At 46.1% G+C, this 23,888-nt stretch overlaps 2 protein-coding genes and 1 long non-coding RNA gene across 4 annotated transcripts in view; 1 reads left to right on the top strand and 2 right to left on the bottom strand.

Moving 5' to 3' along the window:
• Nucleotides 1-7,476, bottom strand: part of LOC147220892 (uncharacterized) — a 23,167-nt gene extending 15,691 nt beyond the window's left edge. The window contains exons 1-2 of the long non-coding RNA XR_015107940.1: nt 7,275-7,476; nt 4,122-4,222 (exon numbers count right to left, since the gene is read on the bottom strand). This is a non-coding gene — a long non-coding RNA (uncharacterized LOC147220892). The remainder of the gene's footprint in view (nt 1-4,121; nt 4,223-7,274) is intronic.
• cbx7a (chromobox homolog 7a) lies at nt 6,317-11,664 on the top strand. The gene is made up of 6 exons (XM_086170568.1): nt 6,317-6,640; nt 7,711-7,754; nt 7,866-7,931; nt 8,059-8,125; nt 9,366-9,672; nt 9,759-11,664. The coding sequence occupies exons 1-6, from the start codon at nt 6,320-6,322 to the stop codon at nt 10,289-10,291; spliced, it is 1,338 nt and encodes a 445-aa protein (XP_086026694.1). The 5' UTR covers nt 6,317-6,319; the 3' UTR covers nt 10,292-11,664.
• A 2,617-nt stretch (nt 11,665-14,281) lies between these two features.
• Nucleotides 14,282-23,888, bottom strand: part of ep300b (EP300 lysine acetyltransferase b) — a 42,990-nt gene continuing 33,383 nt past the window's right edge. For both annotated transcript variants that reach the window (XM_086170570.1, XM_086170569.1), the window contains exons 25-30: nt 22,829-23,089; nt 22,500-22,665; nt 22,046-22,213; nt 21,768-21,929; nt 19,789-20,070; nt 14,282-18,745 (exon numbers count right to left, since the gene is read on the bottom strand). In XM_086170570.1, coding sequence (XP_086026696.1) covers nt 15,620-18,745; nt 19,789-20,070; nt 21,768-21,929; nt 22,046-22,213; nt 22,500-22,665; nt 22,829-23,089 — 4,165 coding nt within the window. In that variant the 3' untranslated portion in view covers nt 14,282-15,619. The remainder of the gene's footprint in view (nt 18,746-19,788; nt 20,071-21,767; nt 21,930-22,045; nt 22,214-22,499; nt 22,666-22,828; nt 23,090-23,888) is intronic.

Raw genomic sequence — 23,888 nt, forward strand, 5'->3', positions numbered from 1 at the left:
AAGATCAACACTCATACACACACACACACACACACACACCATCTCTGAAACCACAGGCAAAAAAATTAGAGCGGAAGTCAGCAAGTATTCATAACACCCTGAAAGCTCTTGTGACGAATATCCAGAAAGCAGTCGAGTGTGCAGGGTTGTGGATTATGTCCCGAAATAATCGAAGTCCAAAAGTCTTCTTTGAAACAACAGGCTCAGTCACTGTTGACCGTGATCTTGATGCTGCAGACAAATATCAAACACCCTGTTGTCTCCAAATCCACACTCTGCCACAATTCCCTTCCATCCCACAACATCCACACTCCCAGGGGGGAGGAGGGGTAACCTCAGATGCAATTTTGCCGTTGCATCATTAGAACTCATAAGTGTCGTCCCACCCAAATTTTAAAAAGCTGATTATCACATCAGTCTGACTCATGAAGCAATTCGGGTGTCTTTTCTTTATAAACACACTTTAATTCAGCTGCTATTGGAGACAAAAAAAAAAAAAAACTATCTGAACAATTAGACACTAATTTCATTTTTCTCCAAAGGGCTCTAAATTACCATTTTCATCTCATTCTGGTAAAAATAGCCTTTTAAAACCTTTCAAAACAGATTTAGAGCTCATCACAACACAAAGATACTCCACAAAAAGGGCGACTTACTGGCTTCAGACCAAGCAGGACAACTCCTTGTATAATAAGAGGAAGAGTTTGGTATTTTTTTTCTCTTTGGCCCTTCTGCTTCAGGTGGTTCTGAGGGGTCTATTCTTGAGCCACAACTCTCAAGTGCCATTTGCACTGAAGTGGGTGTGTGTGTGTGTGTGTGTGTGTGTGGGGCTTTCTGCATGGAGTCTCCATGTTCTCCCTATGTCTGTATGTGTTTCCTCCGGGTTGTCCGGTTTCCTCCCACAATCCAAAATTATGCAGAAGCTGCACCGGAGACCTTAAATTGTGCAGATGTGTAAAAGAAGAGTGAATGGTTGTATTTCTCTATTTGTGGCCCCGCGATCAGCTGGTCCAGGGCGAACCCCGCTTCTCTCCGAATGACAGCTGAGGTCACTTCCTGCTCCCCTGCAACCCTGACTGCAGGATTAGCGATATAGCTAAGGGATGTATGAAGGGATGGAATTTGTTGAGTTAAGGATATTTTGTATTTGAAATTGTGGAATTAAAAACAGCAAATATTGGTTTATTTACTGTTTGGAACTGGTTCTGAACATTTTTCTCCAAGTAGAAAAAAATGTGAATATACAATATTATTTAATCCTTTTGTATTGGATATTCATAATCTGTTTTTTATCCGATGATTATTCTTATTTCATGGATGGTTGGTTCTTATTTTCCCCCTTGCAAGGCTCATAATATTTTCGTAACTGAATAAAAGTTTTGAGATTGTTTCATAATAGTGTTAAGAAGAATGTGATTCAAATAGTTCCATATTTTTACTACACATAAATGCTCTGTTCATTGTTCTCACAGCACACACCAACACACACTGATTAAATTAACACACACAACAGTAACATGTGTGACACAGTGCAAGAGACGGTTTTACGCAGCCAAGTAGCTCTGAATAAACTCACTCACCCTCCAAAATATTGGGTAAGACTTTGTGAAATGAGAAAATGTAACAATAACAAAAAATGACACATCTATTTCCATTTCATTGTTATTTTCTGCCTCTCTTGTAAGCACGCAGCCAAATCTTGAGTGTGTGAAGAATTGGTGGTACCAGTTTCATTCATAGATTTTTTGGGGGGAAAAATGGTGCTGTAGTTTTTGTCAAGATTTTAAGTGGATGACAAATAAGGGAAGACAGGAAGCTGCAGAGACTGGCATTCTTTCACCCTGGATAACGGGTCACACGGATGAAATTATACATTTTTGAATGTTTCTAAATGCATCAAAAAGGCACCGATTGCTGCACTTTAACTCGGCTACATAATACAGTCGCTCAGCGACCGGCCAACCACCACCTGTCTGCAAGTATTAACCTAAAGTCCTTTGATGGCATGTGATGAATATCTGGCTTTCTTGACTTTAAATATTTTTTTCTTACAATATATCATCGTCTGTGGGGAAACTTTAACGAATGAAGGTCCGAGATGAAAGAACCCCGTGTCTGTGATTGACGGCCCATGGCCAGGTATATTTCTGTCAAGTCCTATCGTGGAAAATCAGAGTAGGAACAAATCTTGCACTTAGATGTTTATTGCCAGCTGCCTGACTTTTCCAAGGAATGATGACTAAGCCCTGAAATACGTCATTTGTTTTCAATTAAACTGGACAATTCCATCTTAACCTGTGCAACTGACAGAACAACCTAGATTCCTCATATTTCCTTATAAACAAATATACTTGACTAAAAGTTGCAACAGAATCCAGCAAAATAGTTGGAATTGGTTTTTTTTCTATAAAAAGCACATACATAAGGTACGTTTGTCTGATTTAACAAGCAAAAGTCATTTGTACAAAAAAAAATAAACATTCCACTGACTATTGCATAATGTTATTCCGGATTATACGATAAATGGACACTGTGACACTGTCTCAGTTAAACTGCTGCTCGTGGGAATTCATGTAATCCAAACATTCAACGGCGTGACGTGGATTCGGCGGACAAGAGGTTACGGATATTTCCACTGAAAACGCAGCACGAAATAGAAACGACCCCCCCCCCCCCCCCGCCCACGTCACCAGTCGTGGACTGATGTTTACGACACGTTGCGTGGAAAACGTGTGGCTGATGTGCGCAAAGCCTCCCCACGACGAGTGTGTGTTTTTTTTTTCCTCCCCTCCTGCAGCCATGGCTGCAGGATCGGAGGAGTACAGATGTTCCCAGATGTGCGACCTTTCCCGGTTCACGGGGGGGGGATGAGCGTGCACGCATAGAAGGGGAAGCGGCCAAGCGATCAGAAATGCGTGGATTCCCGGTATGAAAGCAGAGTTGATGGTTCTAGGTGAAATTCCAGGGAAGCAGTTCTGGTTTTACTGGCACGTTTGGTGACTCATCGTGTGAGTCAGAACACGTGGGCGCTGCGATCCGTCCTGTAGAGCTGTTTTTTTTTTTTTTTCTCCTCTTTCACATTTATTTATTTATCTTTCACCTCCCAACTCCGCTCCGGTAGTATCCGGGCAGATAACAAGTCATGTGACTTTCGTGCCTCTTTTCTGAATTGCAGCAATAAAACCCCCACCCACCCACCCCCCTCCGAACCCCCCCCCCCTCCACCTTACGGGAATTTGGGCTTTGCCACGCTGCAAATACAGGAATCCGTCCGTGCAGCAGGAGACTGAGGCCAGAACCAGCAGCCCGGACTGAAACCTGACTTCATCCACAGAAGTGGAACATCACAATGCACCACAGTTGAACACAACATCAGGAGCCTGAAGTATTTTGTGTATACATATATATACACACACAAAATACAATACTAAAATATGTCCCTGTATACATTCCACATGCCTGCATTTAAAACACCCTCCCACCCCTTGACCATCACTATAATACCAGTGCAAATGCAAATAAAGGTTGGCCTGCTGAATGTGAACATCATTTGACCCCATTCATTCAGTCATTTGTTATCCATCCCGCTTATCCTGCAGCCTGGCTCGCGGGTCTGCTGACCGCGGCTGTCATCGGGCGATAGGCGGGGTTCAGCGTGGACCGGTGGCCGGTTACTCAAAGGGCGGCACGTAGAGACATGCAACCAAACGCTCTTTTGCACATCTGGTCAATTTAGGGTCGCCCATTAACCTTGTCCTGGCTGTTTTTGGACTTTAGGGGGAAAGTAAGAAGGGGGGGGGGGGGGGGGTGTAAACTCTGCACAGGAAGGCCTCTTGCCGGAATCCAACCAGGGATCTCGCTTGATGTGAGGCGGAAAGTACTATCCACTGCGCCACCGTGTCGCCCTTGACCTGATTTATTTTTTTTCACTATATTTGTAGGCTGTACCTGTGTGTGCATTTTCAAAAAGCAGGTTTACCATGTCACAATTCATGGACCGTGATTCTCCCGCATCCCGAAAACAAGAATCGGAATGACAGTGGTTAGGATGTGGTTTGACGAGACTCCGGGTAACAGCGTTCTGAAAGAAGTCATAGGTGTGTGTCCTCGGATCAGGTTACCTTTCTGTCCATGGAGCGAGCCGCTGCAGAGGTGTACGGACGGCCGCCTCGGAAATCCACGGCAGCAGAGTCACAGATCGTGCACAGCGGTAGCCGTGTTGCTAAAGGAAGAAAAAAGAATTTACAGTTAATATAGAGTTGGTTAAAAGTCAACTCCCCTTCATGTAGACTAAAACAGAAGAAAGTTGTCTTTTTAATGTAGGGTGGGGGTGTGAAATGGAAAGTGACACGCTGAGAAACAAAATATATTACTGTTAGAAAATGCAAGAAAATAACAGAAAATTAGGTCTCGGGTTTAATTATATTTGTACTTGAATTAAATCTGAAGTTGTGTTTGGAGGAGGAGCTTCCAGGGAGATAAACAATCAATTAACACAAGAAAAAGAGCTCAATCAGTGACTGGAAAAGGAGTTCATTTGTAATATTGTGAAGGAGAAGTTCACCCCAAAATTAGAATCAAACATTTTGTTCAGCTACAGCCTAATATTAGATGGTATAAAAATCTGTTTTAATAATCTGGGCGTGAACTGTCCCTTTAAGGCGGTGGTTCATTTTACAAAGTCACAAATAAGACACATGACTTCATCGCCTCTGCCAGAGTCATCTTCATTGTGAACAAGGAGTCGGGGGGGTGATCTCCTCTGATTCTCATCCAGAAGGTGAATTCAAAACTATCATACGTCAGGTTTAACGACCGTCGGGATAAAATAGCTCACAAAACAGCTCTAATAGACTCTCTGACCCCGTAGTTCAAAGGTCAGATGGGCAGCGAGGGCAAATCGCCCGCACTTATCAGCGCATCAACTCTTCTTGCTGTCTCATCATCATCCAGCTTTTTCAGTGGTCGCCGTAGAAACAGTTGCCATGACATCCATTGCCCGTAAGTGATGCAAGAGTTCCAGGTGCAGAGAGACCATGGACTGACAATTGTGTATGTGTGTGTGTGTGTGTATGTGTATGTGTGTGTGTATGTGTCAGAAATAAAAGGGTTGCCAACCATCAACTGAGATGGACTCAAATAGATCAGGTGTTTGGATAAAAGGGGGTTAAAGAATTAAAATATTATCTCCAAGATCTTTATCAATATCATCAGCCTCATGTCCAGCTCTGCAAAGGTGCTTGAAGGCCCACTCATATACAAACACACACACACACACACACATATTTGCACATGGATGGACTCACAGTCTGTTTCAGCTGTTCGGTTTGTCACTACAGAGCTTCAAGTGACTGATCTTTGAATTGTGACCCCCAGTGACCTTTACGGACACCTTCACCAAACATTTGTTGATTCCGAAAATTATGCCACCCTGTGTTTCCCCTCGCAATTACCCTTGAAACTTTTCTGCCGGGAAGTAGGAAAAAAAAACAAAAAAACAAAACAAAACAATACTTCATCTCTTGCTGCAAACATTCTGGATATTCTAATGTAAATAGTCCCGGGTTGCTTTTCTCAGCTCTGATTACTCAGGTAATTTGGTGATGTTATCACCTGCAAACATCTCAATGAGTCCAGATAAAATCACGCAGGAAACATAAACCCGAATCATGTCAGAAGCGTTGCAACATCGGTCGCAAACATCTAAGATTTCCGTCTACATTTTTCAAGGTGATGAGTAATGCTGAGTAATGGGGTGAGAAAAGTTACTTAAAAAATAAAAATAATAACCCCCTGCCTGGACATTCGCTGTTGACGCCGAAGGCCGTTTTTTTTTACTCTTTCGGGTGGCGTTTTTCTCGTCGACCCGGTAAACATTCAGCAGTCCAGCCTGGTCTGGGTCATCTGGATTTCGGTTTAAAACGAGGCGCGGCGGTTATAAGCAGTGACAGGATTAGTAAATTTAACTTTTTTTTTTTTTTTGCAAACTTCTCACTGGATGATTTGCAGCATAATAAGACACAACGATGCGGTATTAAAGCCATCATAAGACACAGAGATTTTTTTTTTTTTTTTTTTCCAATTCCAAAACAGTTTTTGCATCCTCTCTGTAACCTCCATCATGAGTTTCCTCCTCTAACTTCAGCATGACCTTGTCCCCCCCCCCCTCCCCTCCCTTCCCACTCCTCGGCTCCTCTCTCTGCACTCTGCTCTAATTTGCGTGCGCGTTCCCGCAGGCGCGGGCGCGCTTTGGGGGCTCGGCCCTACGCAATGGAAATGGGGGCGCGTCCGACTTAAAGCTGCGCGCCGTCCGGTGTTGATGTGTCGCAGATTTGAAAAAGTGAGGCAGGCGGGCGGCCGGAGTTCCGCTGCGTGGGAACCGAGGAGGCACCGGGAGGGGAAAACAAGTGCGGGAGCGGCGGCGGGAACGGGAGCGAGCACCGGCGTGGACGCTTTTTTTTTTTTTTCTTCCCCTTCCTTCGCCGTCCTTAACTCCGCTTTTTTTTTTTTTTCCGGCTCTTCGAGCATCTGGAGCGGAGCGGCCGGGAGGCGGTTCCGCGTCCGCGGGGAGATGGAGCTGTCATCGATCGGGGACCAAGTGTTCGCCGTGGAGTCCATAACGAAGAAGCGAGTGAGGAAGGTGAGCGCTTTTCGAACTTACATAACTTATTTTTTTTTTCCACGCGAACGGCGCGGCGGAGCTCCGTGTCACCGAAGCACAACAAAAACTAGGCTACGTAGTTTCTTACGCAAAGCCGCGAGTAATCGCTTGTCACGCAGGTGGTGGTTGCGGGGGGGGGGGGGGAGGCGTGGAAGGGGAGGGGGGGGTGTTCACGCTGCGCCAAACTTCCACAATTCCACAATCGCGACCCGTGCCGCTGCGGCACGATGGTGTTGTGGAGAAGCCCACGCAGCCGGAGTAGCGTGGAGTGGAGTGGAGTGGAGTGGCGTGGGGGCGGGGGGGGGGGGGTTCGCTCGGAGATACGCAGTTGCTTTAGCAGCGGCTGTGCGTGTCCGGCCCGAAACTGCTGCGTAATGTCATCGACTTGCGTGATGGTGTCACGCGATGTTTGTAGCGTGCGTGGAGGAGCACGCCGTGTTTTTTTGTTTTTTTTTTCATTGTATTTATTTATTTGTTTTTAAAGCTTTTAGACACTTCACCGCGCGGAAACCCACCGGAAAGTGCGTTACTACGGCCGCCGCGGTAGTAACGCCGTAGTAGTGCGGGAATAAGCGTCCGCTCGCTCCCGCACGACGCGCGGCGTTGCACTTGCCGTGTTATTGTTCAGCGCTCCGGAGCTCGGACTTTGCGCAATCCCACGTTGTTGACATGTTTTTCCCCGCGGCCCCGCCTTTCGGCCCCGCAGCTCCGGAAGGAGCCCGGCGGCCATGTGCGGTAGCGTCACCGCGAGGAGCCGCCGCGGAGGGCCACCCGGCCCCGGCTGTCATTGACGTCATTCTCTAGAAAAACACCGTCTGACGGAGGGGATGGAGCTGGGGGGGGGTCACGGACACCCCTCCATCCCCACGCCATCCCCTTCCTCCCTCCCTCCCTACACACTTTAAAGTGACAGGCATCCTTTTATATCCCCCCCTTACGCACTACTCGCTCTCTTAAACACACACACACACACACACACACACACAACTAGCTGCTCAACTTTGTGCTGCATCCCCTCTAACGCCCTCCCCCTTCCTGTGTCCCTTCAGGGAAACGTGGAGTATCTACTAAAATGGCAGGGATGGCCCCCCAAGTGAGTAAGACTTGACTCATCAGGCTGCTGACCACATCCTCTCAACACAAAACACCAGTTAGATACTCACACCGGGTGTGTGTGTGTGTGTGTGTGTGTGCGCGCGGGCAGGTACAGTACTTGGGAACCAGAGGACAACATTCTGGACCCTCGCTTGGTCCTGGCTTATGAGGAGAAGTGAGTAACTCCACAGTTCTTCCTATTTGCTTTCTTTTTTTCCCCCTTTTTTTTTTGTTTGTCTTGTGTCAGGCTGCTCACCCTGAGTTTCTTCTCTCTCTCTGTCCCGTCGTCTCTGTTCTCACAGTCAGGAGAAGATCCGAGCTCTGGCGTACCGCCGAAAAGGTCTCAGACCCAGGAGGCTTGTCCTGCGGGTAGAACCTTGTTCTTCTTCTTTTACTGTCACTCGGCCGGTGATTGTATCACTCCTGGAATCCGGGAACACGTACCAAATCAATAATATGATGTCAGCATCGTCCAAAAGACATTAACCGTGACATCATCAGAGCTACTTACCGGTCCTCGACGCGCTGGAGACGAGAAAACACACCCCGCGACTGTGACCGCACATCCTCGGACGTGTCCCTGCTTAATATGCAGAAGCTAGAAACAAAAATCGGAATTCTCATGGAGATATTTTCAATAGCGGTTTCAGCGGGGTCAGAGGTCACACCGCTAGTGTGTTGTTGCTGCGAAATTGAAACCGAGACCTTGTCGCTCAACTAAAAAGTCTAATTTCACAGAATCTTCTCGTCTAACCCGTTCGTTTCCGGCAACTTCTGTGTCCTTCGCTTTTGGTGCTAAACGCAAACAAATTCGCTTCTTATTATTGTAATTGTTTTTCAGAGTGTTGTCAAATATTTGTCATCCGATCAGCAAGTTTGATTATGAAATGTGGGATGTTATTAATGCGCAGGGTCTCAGGGATCCGGAGCATGATAAAAATTAATATTATGAAAAGGTCAAATTGTACTCGAAGCATTGCGGTAACGCTGAGCGTCAAAAGCAGTCGGATGATACCGAACTGAAAGTGAATCCAAGAGTAAGAATGCTAATCGAGTCACTTGTTGGTCGGGAAACTTATAAAAAAAATGTAATTTTATGTCCCACACATGAATTCAGTTTAGGAAAAAGGCAGGGCAGAGTGATGTGTTCTCGGTGGTCAACTTAAGAGTATTTCTATATTAGATATTTGCCGCTAATTTCTTCGATAGAGCAAAAACCGCCTAGTCATGAATCTCACTCTTCCAACTCTTTGCGGCCCGTCCTGCTTCCTCGCTGACTCTAAATCTTTTCAACAGCTCTCCGACACTTCACAAAATCACACCCTACAACAGCCCGGGAGTTTTTATCACACGTTTATCAAATGGGGTTGGAGACTATCTTTAGATGACTATATTTAGATTACTACACATTTGATGTGCGATGAGGTTGTTTCGCGAGCCGCGTCGGGCTTTTTAATCCGAGGATGAAACCTCTCTCTCGTGTCCGTCGTGGATTACTGGATTAGATTACAATTAGGTTTGCGTTTCTTGACTGCGCGTGATTAACGCAGAAGTTGCGGCGCTAATGATCCACCTGTTCACCCGCCCCGCCTCCCTCTCCCTCCCCCAGAACATCTTCGCCATGGACCTCCGCAGCGCACACAAAGTCCCAGACAAGCCCCCGCCCCGTCTGCGTCTGTCCCTCACCCGCTCTATGAGCACTGATGTGGATCAGGGCGAGCGCGGGGGCATGTACTGCCACCCGGATAGGAGGAGGAGCAGGCAGCGGGGGGTCAAACAGGGGCCCTCCGCCAAACCCGTCCGTCCACGCAGGAAGAAGGAAGAGCCGATGGAGGAGGACTGGGGGGGCACCAGCGAAGAAGAGAAGCACGAGTCTGAACCCGCCGCCACGGAGAGACGCGAAGACAGCCTGTACGGTGGGTTTGTCCGGAGCCGCTACCGAACGGCGTACGGGACCCTAAACCACGTGACTAAACGGTTGTTTCCGCTCCTTCCCCTGAAGGTCAGTCAGAATGCAGCTCCCCGCCCTTGCTGGAGCGACAGGACCTGGAGACGGAGGGGGAGGGAGAGGAGGAAGAGGAGGAGGAGGAGAAAGTTGAGGCCAACCTGGTGGGCTCGTGGACGGGCGGTCGGGAGGGAGAGATGTCTGATAAAACCCACAATCAAACATTTGCGTGCGAGCAATCAAAGGACAGTGCCTCTGAGGTGACGGCGGGGGACGGGGTCACGGCCGGGGACGGGTCTCCCGGAGACGGAGGCGAGGAGGTAGCAGAGTCAGGATGGGACCCGGGAGAGGGCGTCGACGTGGGCGGCGGCGAGGAGGCGGGCGACCCCGCCCGCCGCGCTGCGGAAGCGGGCGGAGAGGAACCCGTGGGCGACAATCACAGCATCTCGGTGACGAGTGCTGGCAGAAAGACACCCCCTCCTGCAGCGGAGCATGCGGGGAAGGTGATTGTGACAGAGGTGACCATCAACACGCTGACGGTGACGTTCAAGGAGGCGGCAATGGCGGAAGGTTTCTTTAAGGGCTACTGAGTGAAGCGACGCAGGTGAATTAACCATAATTAGACTCGCCACTGATTTGGAGCCTGTATATAGTCGTGTCTGTGAGATGTTTACACTTCCTGCTGAATCTGACGAAGACATTTATTGCCTTTGAATTGAAAGTTAGTGGTGATTTTAATATTGTGGCTCATTTCATAGGAGTGCTAGAAAGCCCGACCCCTCCCTCCCCCCCCCCCCCAGCAGACACACTAGCTCCCAGCGGTAGAAGCTGACCAATCATCAGATTAGAGTTGCCTCATTTTTAATCGGCCAGATTAAAAGTCCCGGTCTGAAATAATGTTTCCAAGAATCGAAGGTAATGTTAAACATTCTCTGTGCTGTCATAAGTTGAAAACTCACTTTGTCTTTTAAGTTTTTTAGAATGTCTTTGGTAATTAAAAAAAAAAAAAAAAAATCGAGATTCGTTATCTACTTTGATAATCATCCAGTTCATCGTATTTATTTTTCCACACAAAGAATGAAATTCATTGCAAATTTTGACCCTTTTTCTTTTAACTGAAGCAGGCATTTTCCCTCAAACTCCTCGATTCAGTCCCGATCTCTACCTGCCCCGAGAATCAAACCCCGTCGGCCGATTTCGGCCCGACGGCAGGATTCCTTCCCGGGGTCAAAGGGTTGACCGATGCACACCTTTCGAGTGAAACACTACTACTTCCATGCAGCTACTCTTCTCGCTCGTCCTCAGTGCTTTCCAGCAAGACGTTGGTCTTGCGCTCCGATCACTTCCTCGGGGCCTGTTTCTTACGTACGATGTTTTGTAAAACCTCCTTTTTTTCCAGTATTCACACGGTGCAAACTGCAAACTGCATGCCCTGCCCGCCTGTGCTGCTCACGCACAAGACTCTGTCTCTGCGCTTCGCCCGAAAGGTTTATTTCTGTCACAAAAGAAATAAAAAAAAAAAAAAAAAAAAAAAAAAAGAAGAGACTCAAGTGAGATCCTTTTCAAGGAGGAGCGGACGCTAAAATAAAGTACTGGTGTGTTTGCTGTCTTTTTTTTTTTTTCCTTTTATTTTTCAAGTATAAAATGCTGCCTGGTTCTATTTTTGTATGACCAATTAATAGTCCACTCTTTTCAGTAGCCTTTTGTGCGTTTTCAAAAGAAGAGCTTGGAGTTTACACCGCCGACGTTCCGCCGTGTAGCTGATGTAAACGTGCGTTAGGTTAGACGCTAGTGAGCAACTGTTATTTATTGCATGTCACGTGTATAAGCTGAACTAACTTATGTCACTTAAGTGTCTGGATCAGTCTTTCTCGGACGACCGCGTGTTGTCAAACGTCCTCTCTTTGAGAAAAAAAGTCGATTTTTATTTTGACTGCATTTCCAATAAATATGTACTAAAAGAGCTGCGTGTTTCATCTGTGTGACGACGGCAGGAGAAAACTCCAGGATGCAGGTTTGACACTGAGTGATGAGACAAGACAGTATATATGTGTGTGTGCGTGTGTGTGTGTGTGTGTGTGTGTGTGTGCGTGTGTGTGTGTGTGTGTGTGTGTGTGAACAGTTTTAGGAATAGATGTATTGATGACTGAGATAACACATTTTTACTACAATTACCTGAGAATATTTTTGGTCATGATGAAAATTGAAAAAAAAAAGGGAATGAGGCTCAAATTTCATCCAGACTCTGGCTGAGTCAGGTGTTTTGCCTGTTTCTGCTGTAGTTACTCTTGATGTTGCTGATAATTCACCTTTAACCTGGTCCCACCAGTTATATAGTCTCCATAATGTAACTGACTGTATTGTCTTTTTTTGTTTGTTTAAATTTTACAGAATATAATATTTACCTTTGCATTATACACGCAAAGTAATAGAGTGCAATCTTGAAAAAAAAACATGTTCAATATTATATTTAGGATGGAACGTATTGAAAATGCATGGTATTAATCATAAAAAAATAACATTTCACTTGAACATAAATGCACTGGGCATATATATTATGCTCATTGACATCTCAATGCTCCAATAATTTTTTTCTAAAAACAAACAAAACAGAGTTTGGAGATAAAAATATATATGTTCAGGCATGAACTTATTGTCAGATATCTATTCTGATTAGTGTGAATTTTAAAATGGTAAATTTGTTTCCTGTGCTGCTTTGAAACATCCCTCATCCAGTCATAATTCAGTCATAATTCAGTTAAAGTGAGGTTTTTGTAACGACTTTTTAAAAACACAATACAAAACCGTAATTGGTAACCCCCTTGCCTCCACGAGAGGGCGCAACGGTTTAAAAAAAAGAAGAAAAAAAAAAGAGAGCGAGAGAAAGAGAGAGAGACGTCACCGTAAGTGACGCAAATGAGTGCAAGACAATTTTCTCCTTAAGAAAGGAATTTGATTCGGTCAGAATGTCAACAGAGGAAGAGACGCCCACCACGAAAACTCGCGAGAAAGGACGGGAGTTCATCTCGTCGATTTAAAGTGCTCACGATTGGTCAACCTTGATATTAGCTTATTTGCTATAACCTTAAGCTAGTTTAAGATGAAATTCCCTTTGGATAAAATGTTCAAGTTTGTGATAAACACAGACAGACTGATTAATAACCCTACCAGGCTGATACACAGTAATTAAGTTTGATCTCCGAATCAATGTCAACACATTTGGCAGAACTGATTAAACTGAACATTTTAAAGTTAGACACAAATCAACGCTTTGTGCTCCGTTTCTCCTTTAAGGGGAAAAAGATCCTGCTAACACTTCTACGTCCACGTTTGGTGTTAGAAAAGATACATTATCCGCTAAATATACCAATTTTTAACAATATAGGAGGAGGAGGTTGAGGAAAGTAGGACAGGGAAGAGGAAGAGGGGTCACGATAAGGAAAAGCTGAAGCTGAGATTTCACCTACTTTTTTTTCCAGCCAGTGTTTTTCTTCTTTCCTTGCATCTTTTCGTGGAATCTGTTGGCCCCAAAACAGGAGAATTGAACATGTGTAAATGAGCTCAAAGGGATCAAAATAAAGGAACAAAAAGGAGCATTACAGTAAGAAATTACACTTAAAATTAATAAGATTATTTATCGTCTGTTGTAGTTGATCTGTAAAAGATGCTGAACCTCGGAAAGAGAAAATGTCTTGTACAATGCCAAATACACACACACACACACACACACGCACACACACACACACACACACATTTTCAATGATAAAAGCTGCATGTTCTAAGAATTACTTCGTGAACTTAGAGGAATTCTCCACAATGAAGTTCATTAGTCACTTCAAGAGTAGATCAACAGAAAAGAGTAGCTTGGAATTTTCTCTTTAATCACTAAGACTGCAGGACAAACAGAAATGTAATTATTACTAAATCTGGTTGTTTTTGCCTGACTGGGAAGTTGTCAAATATATAACTGAGATTTTCTAAATGTAAATCATTTACCTTTTTATGTTCAGACCTGCTTTATATAAACACTGAAGAATCTGTAAATCAATTGAATGGGACAAGAATTTTTTTCCAACACCTGTTGATTTCCAGGTGGTCTTGAGCAACTTTTCAATTACTTTCCTTTTTTGTTTTGAAAATCACATTTTAAACAACAGTGGCAATTTTGGTGATTGCTTTTTTTTTAAGGTTGTCAATGCTGTTAAATAAAAAACCTGTGTATACTATCACAGAAAAAACAGCCTTGTGTAATCTACAGGTGTGAAACAGCTCATTAAACAAAATTTGTGTAATAAGTTAAATATTTGTGCAAATCATCTTTTGTTGAATTTCAAATCTATTTGACCTTTTCAACATGGAACTCTCGGTGGAAAAGGGAAAAATGGAAGGTGTATTGGAGACGTATTTCTGTGCTCAACTAAAGACAAAGCGGCTCTAATAAATTGTGGGTTTTTTGAAACTAGTCGCGCATCAATCATCAAATTCGACCCACGTAAATTTCATACTTTCACTCTACAAATCGGACGTTTCAGCGGCATCAGTCTGTCCTTTGTAAGAACCAGCCACATTCGGGACATCTCTGTATTGGTCATTTCCATTTTATTATAAAAACAGTATTTAAGTCCACAGTTTGTGTTTTCCTTTGTACAGTAAAAAATATTAAATTAAACTCCCAAAGTTCTTAGCGGAAAGTTAAAGAGGATGGACTTTGGGGCAGGGGTTAGGGTGTTGGCGGGGGAGCAGTGGGAGACCAGCTCCCCCGCCGAGAGGATGAGGAGGCAAAAGTCCACGGGAAGCAGCAAAGGGGACGAGGCAGAAAGAAACAGACCGTCTCCGTTCTCCTCATTTCTGTGCAACACAGTTCATTTGGATCAGTATCTCCTGTTTACTCCAAACAGTAGAATCCTAAAAACACTAAAGGAGCCAAACCCCATGCATGTTTCAAATCCCAGCCAAAGTACTCGAAAGGTTACAGGCACACAGGTATGCAGCCCCCCTCCCCAAGCCTCCAACGCTCTGTATCTAAGTGTCTTTAGAGGAGGCAGTGCGTGCACATTCGGAGGAGAGGGCGTACACAATGGCTGATGGCGGGCCCGGGATGTCTCACTGCGTCCGTTCGACATGTCAGACCCACGGCAAGACCCTCGACTGCAACTAAACACTGACACTGACTCCCAGCTGGACAGAGCCGACTACAGACATTGAGAGTGAAACTAAACATCCACCGCTCCGCCCTTAACAGTCAATAACAAAAATATATTTCTATACGAACTGTAGAAGTCTCCGGGTATGAAGCACCCTCATCCCAACCCCCGCCCTCCACTTGAATAAAATAAATAAAACAAACCCAAACATTAAAAAGAAAAGAAGATATGCATCTTGTTTGGATTCACGCCATTAATAATCCATCACGCTCAGCAAAACAAAGATTGAATAATGGGCAATAAAACTATTTAGAAAATGTTCTTTGCATTATTTCAATTCATCTTTACTTCTTGACCACTTTTAAAATCTTGGAAATATTGTCCGATAAAAGAAAAAAAAAAAAGAAAAAAGAGGAGTACCCCTATTAACCCACCCATAACCCTTAAAATATTACCTTTCTTGTATTGTGGCGGAGGAGGGGGCCGCTAGACAAACCGTCCCCCCTTTGTCCACAATTGGGAAAAAAAATATATATATTAAACAGCAATAACTTACAATTCATTTATTCTAATTTATTTAACATCTTGATTTATTGTTCATCTCCCATAGGAAGTTAAGTTCAATGCATCTTTATTGAAAACATTTTAAATAACATTTAATAATAGTATAAAATAGAAAGGCTAAGTAATAAGGATAACACTGTCCTGAATGAGTGCAGTTTGTGCGAAGAACCAGAGCTCATCCAGCTCCGCTTGACACGTTAAGTAGAAATCTTACATGATATCTAAAGGGTTGTGATTAAGGTTCTGGCTCAGTGGGTCCTGACTGCCACCGCCCGGCCCGTGGAGACCCGCCATTCCACTCAGCTGAGACAGCATGGCGTTCTGGTCTGACCCAAACTGATCCATAGAGTTCTGTTGCTGCTGGGAGGCTGGTTGTTGCTGCGGGGGCACCACCATGCCCGGGTGGTGCTGGCTCAGGTGGCCCGGGTGCGGGGAGCCCGTTTGCATCTGGGGGGATATGTGATGAGGCGAAGGCTGGGGCTGCATGCGCGGGGATGGACTGGAGTGTGGGGGCTGGGACTGGGGTCTCGGTGAGGGTTGGGGGGAGCGCACCTGGTTGGCCAGTGAGGTGGACATCACCTGGCCCTGGAGTTGGGGGTGTGGGGACTGGGCCATCTGCTGAGTCTGCTGAGGGCTCATGGGGTTACTGTGCTGAGCTGGTGATCCGCCGGGGCCGAGGTGAGGCTGCTGCTGTTGCAGCAGTCTCTGATGGAGGGCCTGCTGGAGAAGGGCCTGAGAGGATGCAGGGGGTGCATTTTGACTGGTCTGGGGGCCCTGAGGCCCTACTCCACCCCCTGAACCAGGCCCCGTGTCGCCGCCTGGCATGCCACCCATGGCATTCTGCTGCATCTGAAGGTGGTGCTGGTGCTGGAGCCTCTGCTGCAATGCAGCTGTGGCCTGCTGCTGGGCTACAGACCCCGGGTAGCCCTGCCCCTGTTGGCCCGGAGGACCGCCGTGCTGCTGCGGACTAGGAGGCGGGCCCTGTCCCACGGAGGGAGGCTGCATCCCTGGCTGTCCCATGTAGCCTTGGCCCTGCGGTGGCTGTGGCTGCTGGAACTGACCATGATTCACTGCCATTTGCTGCTGCTGTTGCTGTTGCTGCTGTTGCTGTTGCAGATGGCGCCTCATGAACAGCTCTCTAAACTGGGGACTTTTAAGATTTGCAATCTGGGGCCCCTGGCCCTGCATTCCTCGCCCCACCCCTTGTTGCTGCTGCTGCTGCTGCTGTTGCTGTTGAAGAGCTGCCACTTGCTGCTGCTGCAACCCACTGAGCATTGGCCTTTGCTGCTGCTGCTGCTGTTGCTGCTGCTGCTGAAGCTGGGCCATGGTGGTCATGTTGACATTCAAACCCCCCTGAGCCCCCATGTGCATTGCGGGTTGGCCGGCGCCTGCAGGATTCATGTTCACCTGGGGGCCTCCTCCTGCCATCGCATTAACCCCAGGGCCCCCTGTAGGTCCAGGACCTCTGGGAACGCCCCCTGGTCCACCAGGGCTCCCCTGCCCCCCTTTGTATTTGGAGGCCCTCTGCTTGATAAAAGCAGCCATGAGTTGTGGGTTGGACCGTAGGATGTTGAGGACTTGCTGCTGCTGGAGCGGCGAGCTCGGCGAGCGAAGAGTTCGTAACAGATCCTGGAGAGCTGCCTGGGGTATGCTCCCAGCGGCACCAGCTGCCGGTACACCAGCCGCTCCAGGTACAGCTCCGCCCGGGACCCCACCACCTGGAACCTGTTGCTGCTGTTGTGCTATATTCATCAAAGCAGTGTGGCCCTGAGCTTGCTGCTGCTGCTGTTGCTGCTGCTGCTGCTGCTGAGCTGCCATCATGTTGGGATGGCCCATTTGGTTCATCATGACTTGCCTCTGCTGAGGGGGCATCCCCTGGCCCGCCCACTGCTGCGCCTGCTGCGGGTTCTGGAGGGGAGCGACCATCCTCTGCTGCTGGAGCTGCACCTGAGGGGGAAGCTGGCCCTGAGGCAGGTTACCCTGCGGAGGCTGTTGCTGCAAGGGCCCACCAGGCCCCACCATCATCCCGGGTCCGACACCTTGTTGCGGATCCATGTGGGCCCTGGCAGCCTGCACTGCTGCCTGGGTCTGCTGTGGCATGCCCTGAGGTGCGACAATTGCCACAGTCCTTGAGTGGCCGAGTCCCATCTGAGGTCCTTGGACCTGTTGGTGGTGGGGGTGAGGAGGCATCAAACCTGCATTGGCCTGGGCTGCTTGTCTCTGCAGTGCCATTTTTCTCTGAGCGTCAGCCTCCTGCTGGATCTTCATTGCGATTTCGACGGCTGCTGGTGGGGGTCCGGAGGGCGGCTGTTGTTGCTGCTGTGGCATTGTGGGTTGGCCTTGGGGCTGGTTGGTGGGCTGTTGGACCCCAACTCCGCCAGGCATCACAGCGCCACTTGCCTGCTGCTGGGGATTGGCATTGGGGCCAAGGACCTGTTTCCCTTGTGACTGCTGAATCCCAGAGGGACCGTGAGGTCTGCTGCCGTACGGAGGCAGACTGTTGGGGTGTTGCTGGAGCTGCTGATGGTTGGATCCTACCACGCTTTGCTGTTGCTGCTGGATCTGAGGAAGCATCTGTTGCTGATGCTGGGGGGAACTCATGATGCCTCCCGCCCCGCCGCCACCACCGACCGGCATCTGCTGAAACTGCTGATGTAGGAGGTGCTGAGGAGGCATGTTGCTTTGTGTGGGCATCCCAGTCGGCTGCGGCTGCTGGGGGACCATTCCTTGGACCGGAGGCAGGTTCTGAGTCTGAGTCGGGGTCTGTGGAGTGGGAGGTTGAGTTCCGACGGATGTGGGTGTACTGGGTGCAGTCGTGCAGTTGTTCCCCGGCGATGGAAGACCCACAACAGGTCCTCCTGGTGGCCCTCCAGCAGGCTGCCCCCCCCTCTGCATGCTTGCCATTCTCCTCCGCAACATCTGCGCTTGCTGAAGCCGATGCTGTAACTGCTGCTGCCGTAGCTTCTGCTTGATATTCAGGCAGAACGGGACGGGACATTTGTTCTCCTGACAGTGCTTGGCATGATAGCAGCACAGAGCGATAAGCTGCTTGCAGATGGGACAACCACCATTTGTCTTGCGCTTGCAGCCTTTTGTGTGCTGAACAACGCGCTTCATCTTCTGACATGAGGGCAGGGAGCAGTTGGCGTTGCGGCACTGGCAGGCGTGAACCAGGGACTGGATACAGCGCTGGATGCTGAGACGACGAGAATCTCCAGGACTCTGGGTCGCGGCCGCAGACTGGTTGTTGCTGTCATCATCCAGCCCAAGCCCCAGTTTGTCCATTTTGTGCTCGTGACCTTTCGTGTTATAGCAGGTGATGCACAAGTCATAGTCCTGAAAGGGGGAACGGAACAACAGGAAACCGGTGAAAACTAGTTCTCATCAGCTGGACTTTCCATTCTCATTTCCGATCACTGGTCACCTTGTGATACAGCCTGCAGCAGATTCGCAGTAACGTGTTCCAAGCGACACATAACCTGAGTTTTGTTTGTTTTAGGAGAAACATTCCTCTCAGCTGTATACTTTTTTTCCCCTGATTACAGTTTTGAGACATGATTTACTTTTATTTACTTCTTTTTCTGCTTGTTACAGTCAAAATCTCTATTGGATCTCTCAGGGATCACTCTGGCTACAAGATGACAGCGGATTTGCGTAACAGAGAAATAAAAGCAAGGACTGACTATCCAGGCCTTGTAGTTTGAAGTCATTGGACATTGAGATATAGCTTTTTAATTGACTATTAAATATTTTGGGGTTCAGATATTTTTAGAATTTGAAGGCCTGGTGATGTCAGAGACATTTAATAACTTGAAAGAAAGTTAACCTCAAATTTGTCACACTTTTGGCAATTAGACTTTCAAAGTTTTTCAATTGTGTCTTTTAGTGAAAAGCTCTTTACTTCCCGCCCTCTTGATCCAAAGAACCTATACATTATTGTTTCATTTGGTCATGTAGTATTACATTTGTCACTATTCGCATATTGATACGTGTATCAGCTTAGCTAGTAAAAATCACAACTGGAAGCTGATTGCGTCTAGAAACTGATAGTAGTGACGAGGTTACCTTGTGTTGAATGGTATTTAATTTGCTCGTCAGTGCTAGAGAGAAGAAGCTGAGATAAGGCAGTTGTCTCTGTGTCAGAGAGGTTGTTCATCTTTCCATTGAATAAAAAAGTTCTGCCAGCACTGTTGCTCGCTCTAAAAGCTGCACCTAAGAACTGGCTTTTTGGTGTCTTTACTAATGCCTGACTGTGTGCAATCCCATGGTTGTGTGTTTCCAGTTTAGCATTCGTTTATCATTTAATGAAAACGGTGTCGACTTTGCGTGACTTCCCCGCTTGGACAAAAGTCAAGATTTCAGAGGGTCTTGATTCTCACCTCACAGACTGTGCAGTGGAAGCGGGTCTCCACATGGTGTTTACACTCATTGCAGGTGTAGACAAAGCGGTCTTGGCTCTGGTTGTGGAGTTCCACCAACATACACATGGAGCTCCACTTGGACCTCCGGAGAGAGCTGAACTCCAGGTGCTTGTCCCTCGCCAGCGTCAGGAAGGCGTCGCGGCCGTCCATCAGGTCACAGGCCATCAGTGGGTCCAGGTCAGTGATGGGGGGCAGTGAGTTGGCGGTGGGTCCAGCGATGAGCCGGATGACAAAGAAGACCTAGCAACCAGAGTGGACAAGATCAGCTGGAGGTGGCACTGCATTATGGCCAAAAGTATCAGCACAACTGTGATCAATATTCACATCACCATTCATTCTAACAAGAATTCATTGATTTTGAGGGCGAAAAAAAAAAAATAAAATGTGACCAATAACATTTTGATGAAGTCTTTTGTTTTCTTCACTTTTGATTCATGATAATAAATAGGATATTCTTGACACGGGGTCTATAACGAATATAAAGAATACAATAAAAGAACAGAAACATATTGAGGTAAAAGACACTACAAGAGACAATCAAATCAATAGATTGGATTCACTCTCAATTGCAGATGAAATCTTTCTGATAATTAGATATCTAAGTTTAGTGTAACAGTAGTTCCCTATTGTACAAAATGAGCTAAGGTCATTATTTTTCCCTGTTATAAAATTGTTTCTGTGTCCATTAGGTTGTGTTTTGTGGCTCTACTTTCTTCCACGTCTTCTAAATCATTTAGCGAGTAGGAGTGCCTGCTATAAACCCCTCAAATTTCTATGAAACATCTTTTTCTGTTCTTTTATCCAAGAAAGTATTCTTACATTAGCTTAACTTGTCTCTTGTTTGTGTTGTGGAATAAGCCTGCCATACTTCCAACCTCACATCTTAACCCTTCCCCCATCAATTTTTATCACATGTATTTAATATTGTTGTCTTTGGATTCATTTAAAACAGAGGAAACTGCTTTCTCTTCCCTGTTGGACCAGTTTAAAATCAGTTCCTAAAACATCCACATAAAATTCACATCACTATAGGAATGCTTAGGCGGATAGTCAACATGACATTTCTATAGTTGAATCAAGGTTGAATATGAATATGCATATCATAGGGATAAAATGCGAGAGATTCTAAATGTGTTTGGAAAGCTGGGATCTGACGATTTCAATTCAGAATGTTCAACTATTTTCCATTTTTACTTTGCCTCTTCGTTCTTACAAAAGCGATGGAGCCATTCAGTCTCACAAGCTCCTCATCTAAAAACATGACGTGCCACAGCCCTTAAGAACTTGGGAATGAGATTTAGTATCCAAATTACACCAGAATCGCTTCACAAAACCATTATCTTGTCTTAGCAGTGCAAAAGCAAGGCGCCTCCACCGAGATGTGTGCGCGGGCAAGGGTTAAACAAAGAACTAGCTGCATTCAGAAAGCAAGACTTTTTTTTCTGTTGAGCAGTTGTTCATAGACAGTGTTACTACCTCAATAATATGCAAGAACATTTTTGACAAGTATTATGCAGTTATTTAGTAAGTATTGATATATACTGATTTTAAGGATATTTGTTTTTATTTTTTGGCTATATTATTTTGATGACTTTTTTTATTGTCCTTCCTACATGCTGCTGAATCAGTGCTATTTCCCCGCAGTGGCTCGAATAAAGAATCATCTCATAGGTTGTGGGTTTTTCCAAATGGCCCTTTCCACCTCCTCTGCTTCATTGCCGGTGAAGGATATCATTATTAGACTTCGGTAAGCACAGATGAGACGAACTCCTCTGGCAGCACTATTGAGCCCCAAAAGTACTTAAGCAATTCCAAACAGCAGCGAACGAGAATAACGTCATTCACAGAGTTGATGTCCTGTAGGCAAATAAATACTAATGACATTGTTTAAGTACAGCTGAACCATAAAACATGGTACGAGGATAAGCCGTACGTACTTCTTTGTGTTTCTCCATGGTGGCGTAGAGTTTCTGCGACAGGTCATTGGACACGTTAGGGATCCCCGGCTTCTTCTTATTGGCTCGGCTCAGACTACTCTTGTTCTTGCTCGTCTTTTTGTTGTTCTTCTTTTTGGCATTCTTACTGTCTCCTTTCGAGGCCTGGAAGCAATTTTAATGTCAGTTTTTATACAATAGATTGTCATGAACAACATCTTTTTTTTTTTTCGCTGGGAAAGCAAGTGGGGGTTCAAAGGGAACATGCAGAACGTATGTACATCTGTGCTCTCGTTGGAGGTGCTGTTCTCCTCCCTCTTCCTCTCCTCCTCCTCCTGCTCCAGCTCTTTTATACTCTCCTCCAACACATTGGGCCAGAAGTCGCCCTCAAAGTATGGCAGCTCCTTGGCACTGGTCAGGCGGTCCTCTGTTGCTTGTTTGAAGATGTCCTGAGAGGAAATGCAGGGGGTGAGGGGGTTACTTTAATAGAGGTAGTTTTGGGAATGTTAAAAGACTTCGTTTGAATTATAAGCAGGAGATATGCCTGAGGCTACAAAGCGAACAGTGAACTGATATTGAATGAACAAAAAAAACAGTCGGTTACAAAAGTGAAATGTTGGGATTTTATTGTGAGCCGAGGGTCATTTTATGTTGCGGAGTATTCAAATGTGAAGGGGAAAAACTGCTGCTGAGATTAACGATGAATATGTTATTACGAAACAAAACAAGCCTGACCTTGTAATCGTGGACAATGCGTTCGGCAACAGCCTTGTCCAGCATCTTCTTGTACCACTCCTGCAGGCGTTTTGGCTTGGGGATCTTCTGGTCCGCTGGGTGACAGTGGAAGATGTAATCGTCCCCTTCGCTGGGCGGGCAGGCCCAGATGTGACCCGTCGTAAACCTGAGACAGAGGATGCAAACAAATGTAAATTCCTGAAAAGAGGGCTCATATACGGTGCAGCTTTCACCTTTTCACAACACAAATCTGCCAATTGATTGAAGTGGATGGTATCACCATGCCTGATTTTGACAACTTCTAAGGAGGTATAAGGGCTTTGTCTTACCCCATTCTCTTTACATACTCCAGGTAGCTGATCAGGATCTCGTGATAGACAGCAGTTCTGAGGTGTCGGGGTTTAAAGAAGTGCACGCTGTCCAGGTAAGAGATGTACACTCGTCTCTGATTGGGAGGCGGGCAGTCTGAGCCATACTCTTGAACATGCATGCCAAAAAAACACACATCTGCTCCGTCGATGTCCTCAAATGCAAACAAGGCTTTCATCCTATACGGGAAAGACTCAGACATCTCTCCGCTGTCGACAAACCTGCAAAAGGGAAAAATGGGGGGGAACAGCTGTGAAACAGATTGTACTTTGCACTTCCTATAGATTCAAGCAAAGTTTCAATATGGCTTTTTGTTTTCATTTGCCAATCATCATCACTAAGCTACGGTGTGGTTTACGCTACATGTTGCCGCCTCTCAAGTATCAACCAGTACCAAGTTCTGGGGTACTTATAATAATTTGTTTAATTACCACATGTATAAAAGCCATAAAGTCGCTATACATACTTGATCAGAGAAATTGAAGAGAAATTAATCTTGCGCTATGAATTTCTCACCCTTCAGAATAACTGCATTTATGTACTTCTTACTGTATACTCCTCATTTCAAAACATATTTTTCCCTGGTCTAGAACTACCACCCAGCTGTTGCTTAGCAACAGAGATCTTGTGCCAATGATTTAGTTATTGGGGAGAGATAGGCACCCCCCAAGAACACTGGTCTGAGAGGAGCTGCGCGTCTCCAGATCGCACCTTTTCACTTTGAATGGAATAAACTCACCTGGTGGCATCTTACTTGTTTTCAGTTAAGACACTACTTCGCTGCTTATTACAAATATAATCTAAAAATTCAGAGACCATGGACCGCAATTTTCCTGAAAAACAATTCTCAGTTCTCCTTCTACCTTTGGATTATTAAGTTTAGTTGTTTTCATATAGAACAGCCTCAAACTTTACAGGAGAGGCTGATAGTCTGGCAGCCAGGACCCAAAACTTCCTTTCCATCTGAAGGCTCAGAAGCGCTTGCATCCTGGATCACATGGCTCCAAGAAAGTGTGCAAA

Source organism: Fistularia commersonii, chromosome 23 (genome assembly GCF_037954325.1).
Source record: "Fistularia commersonii isolate RoL2024-O1a breed Wild chromosome 23, RoL_Fcom_v1.0, whole genome shotgun sequence".
Classification (NCBI taxonomy): domain Eukaryota; kingdom Metazoa; phylum Chordata; class Actinopteri; order Syngnathiformes; family Fistulariidae; genus Fistularia; species Fistularia commersonii.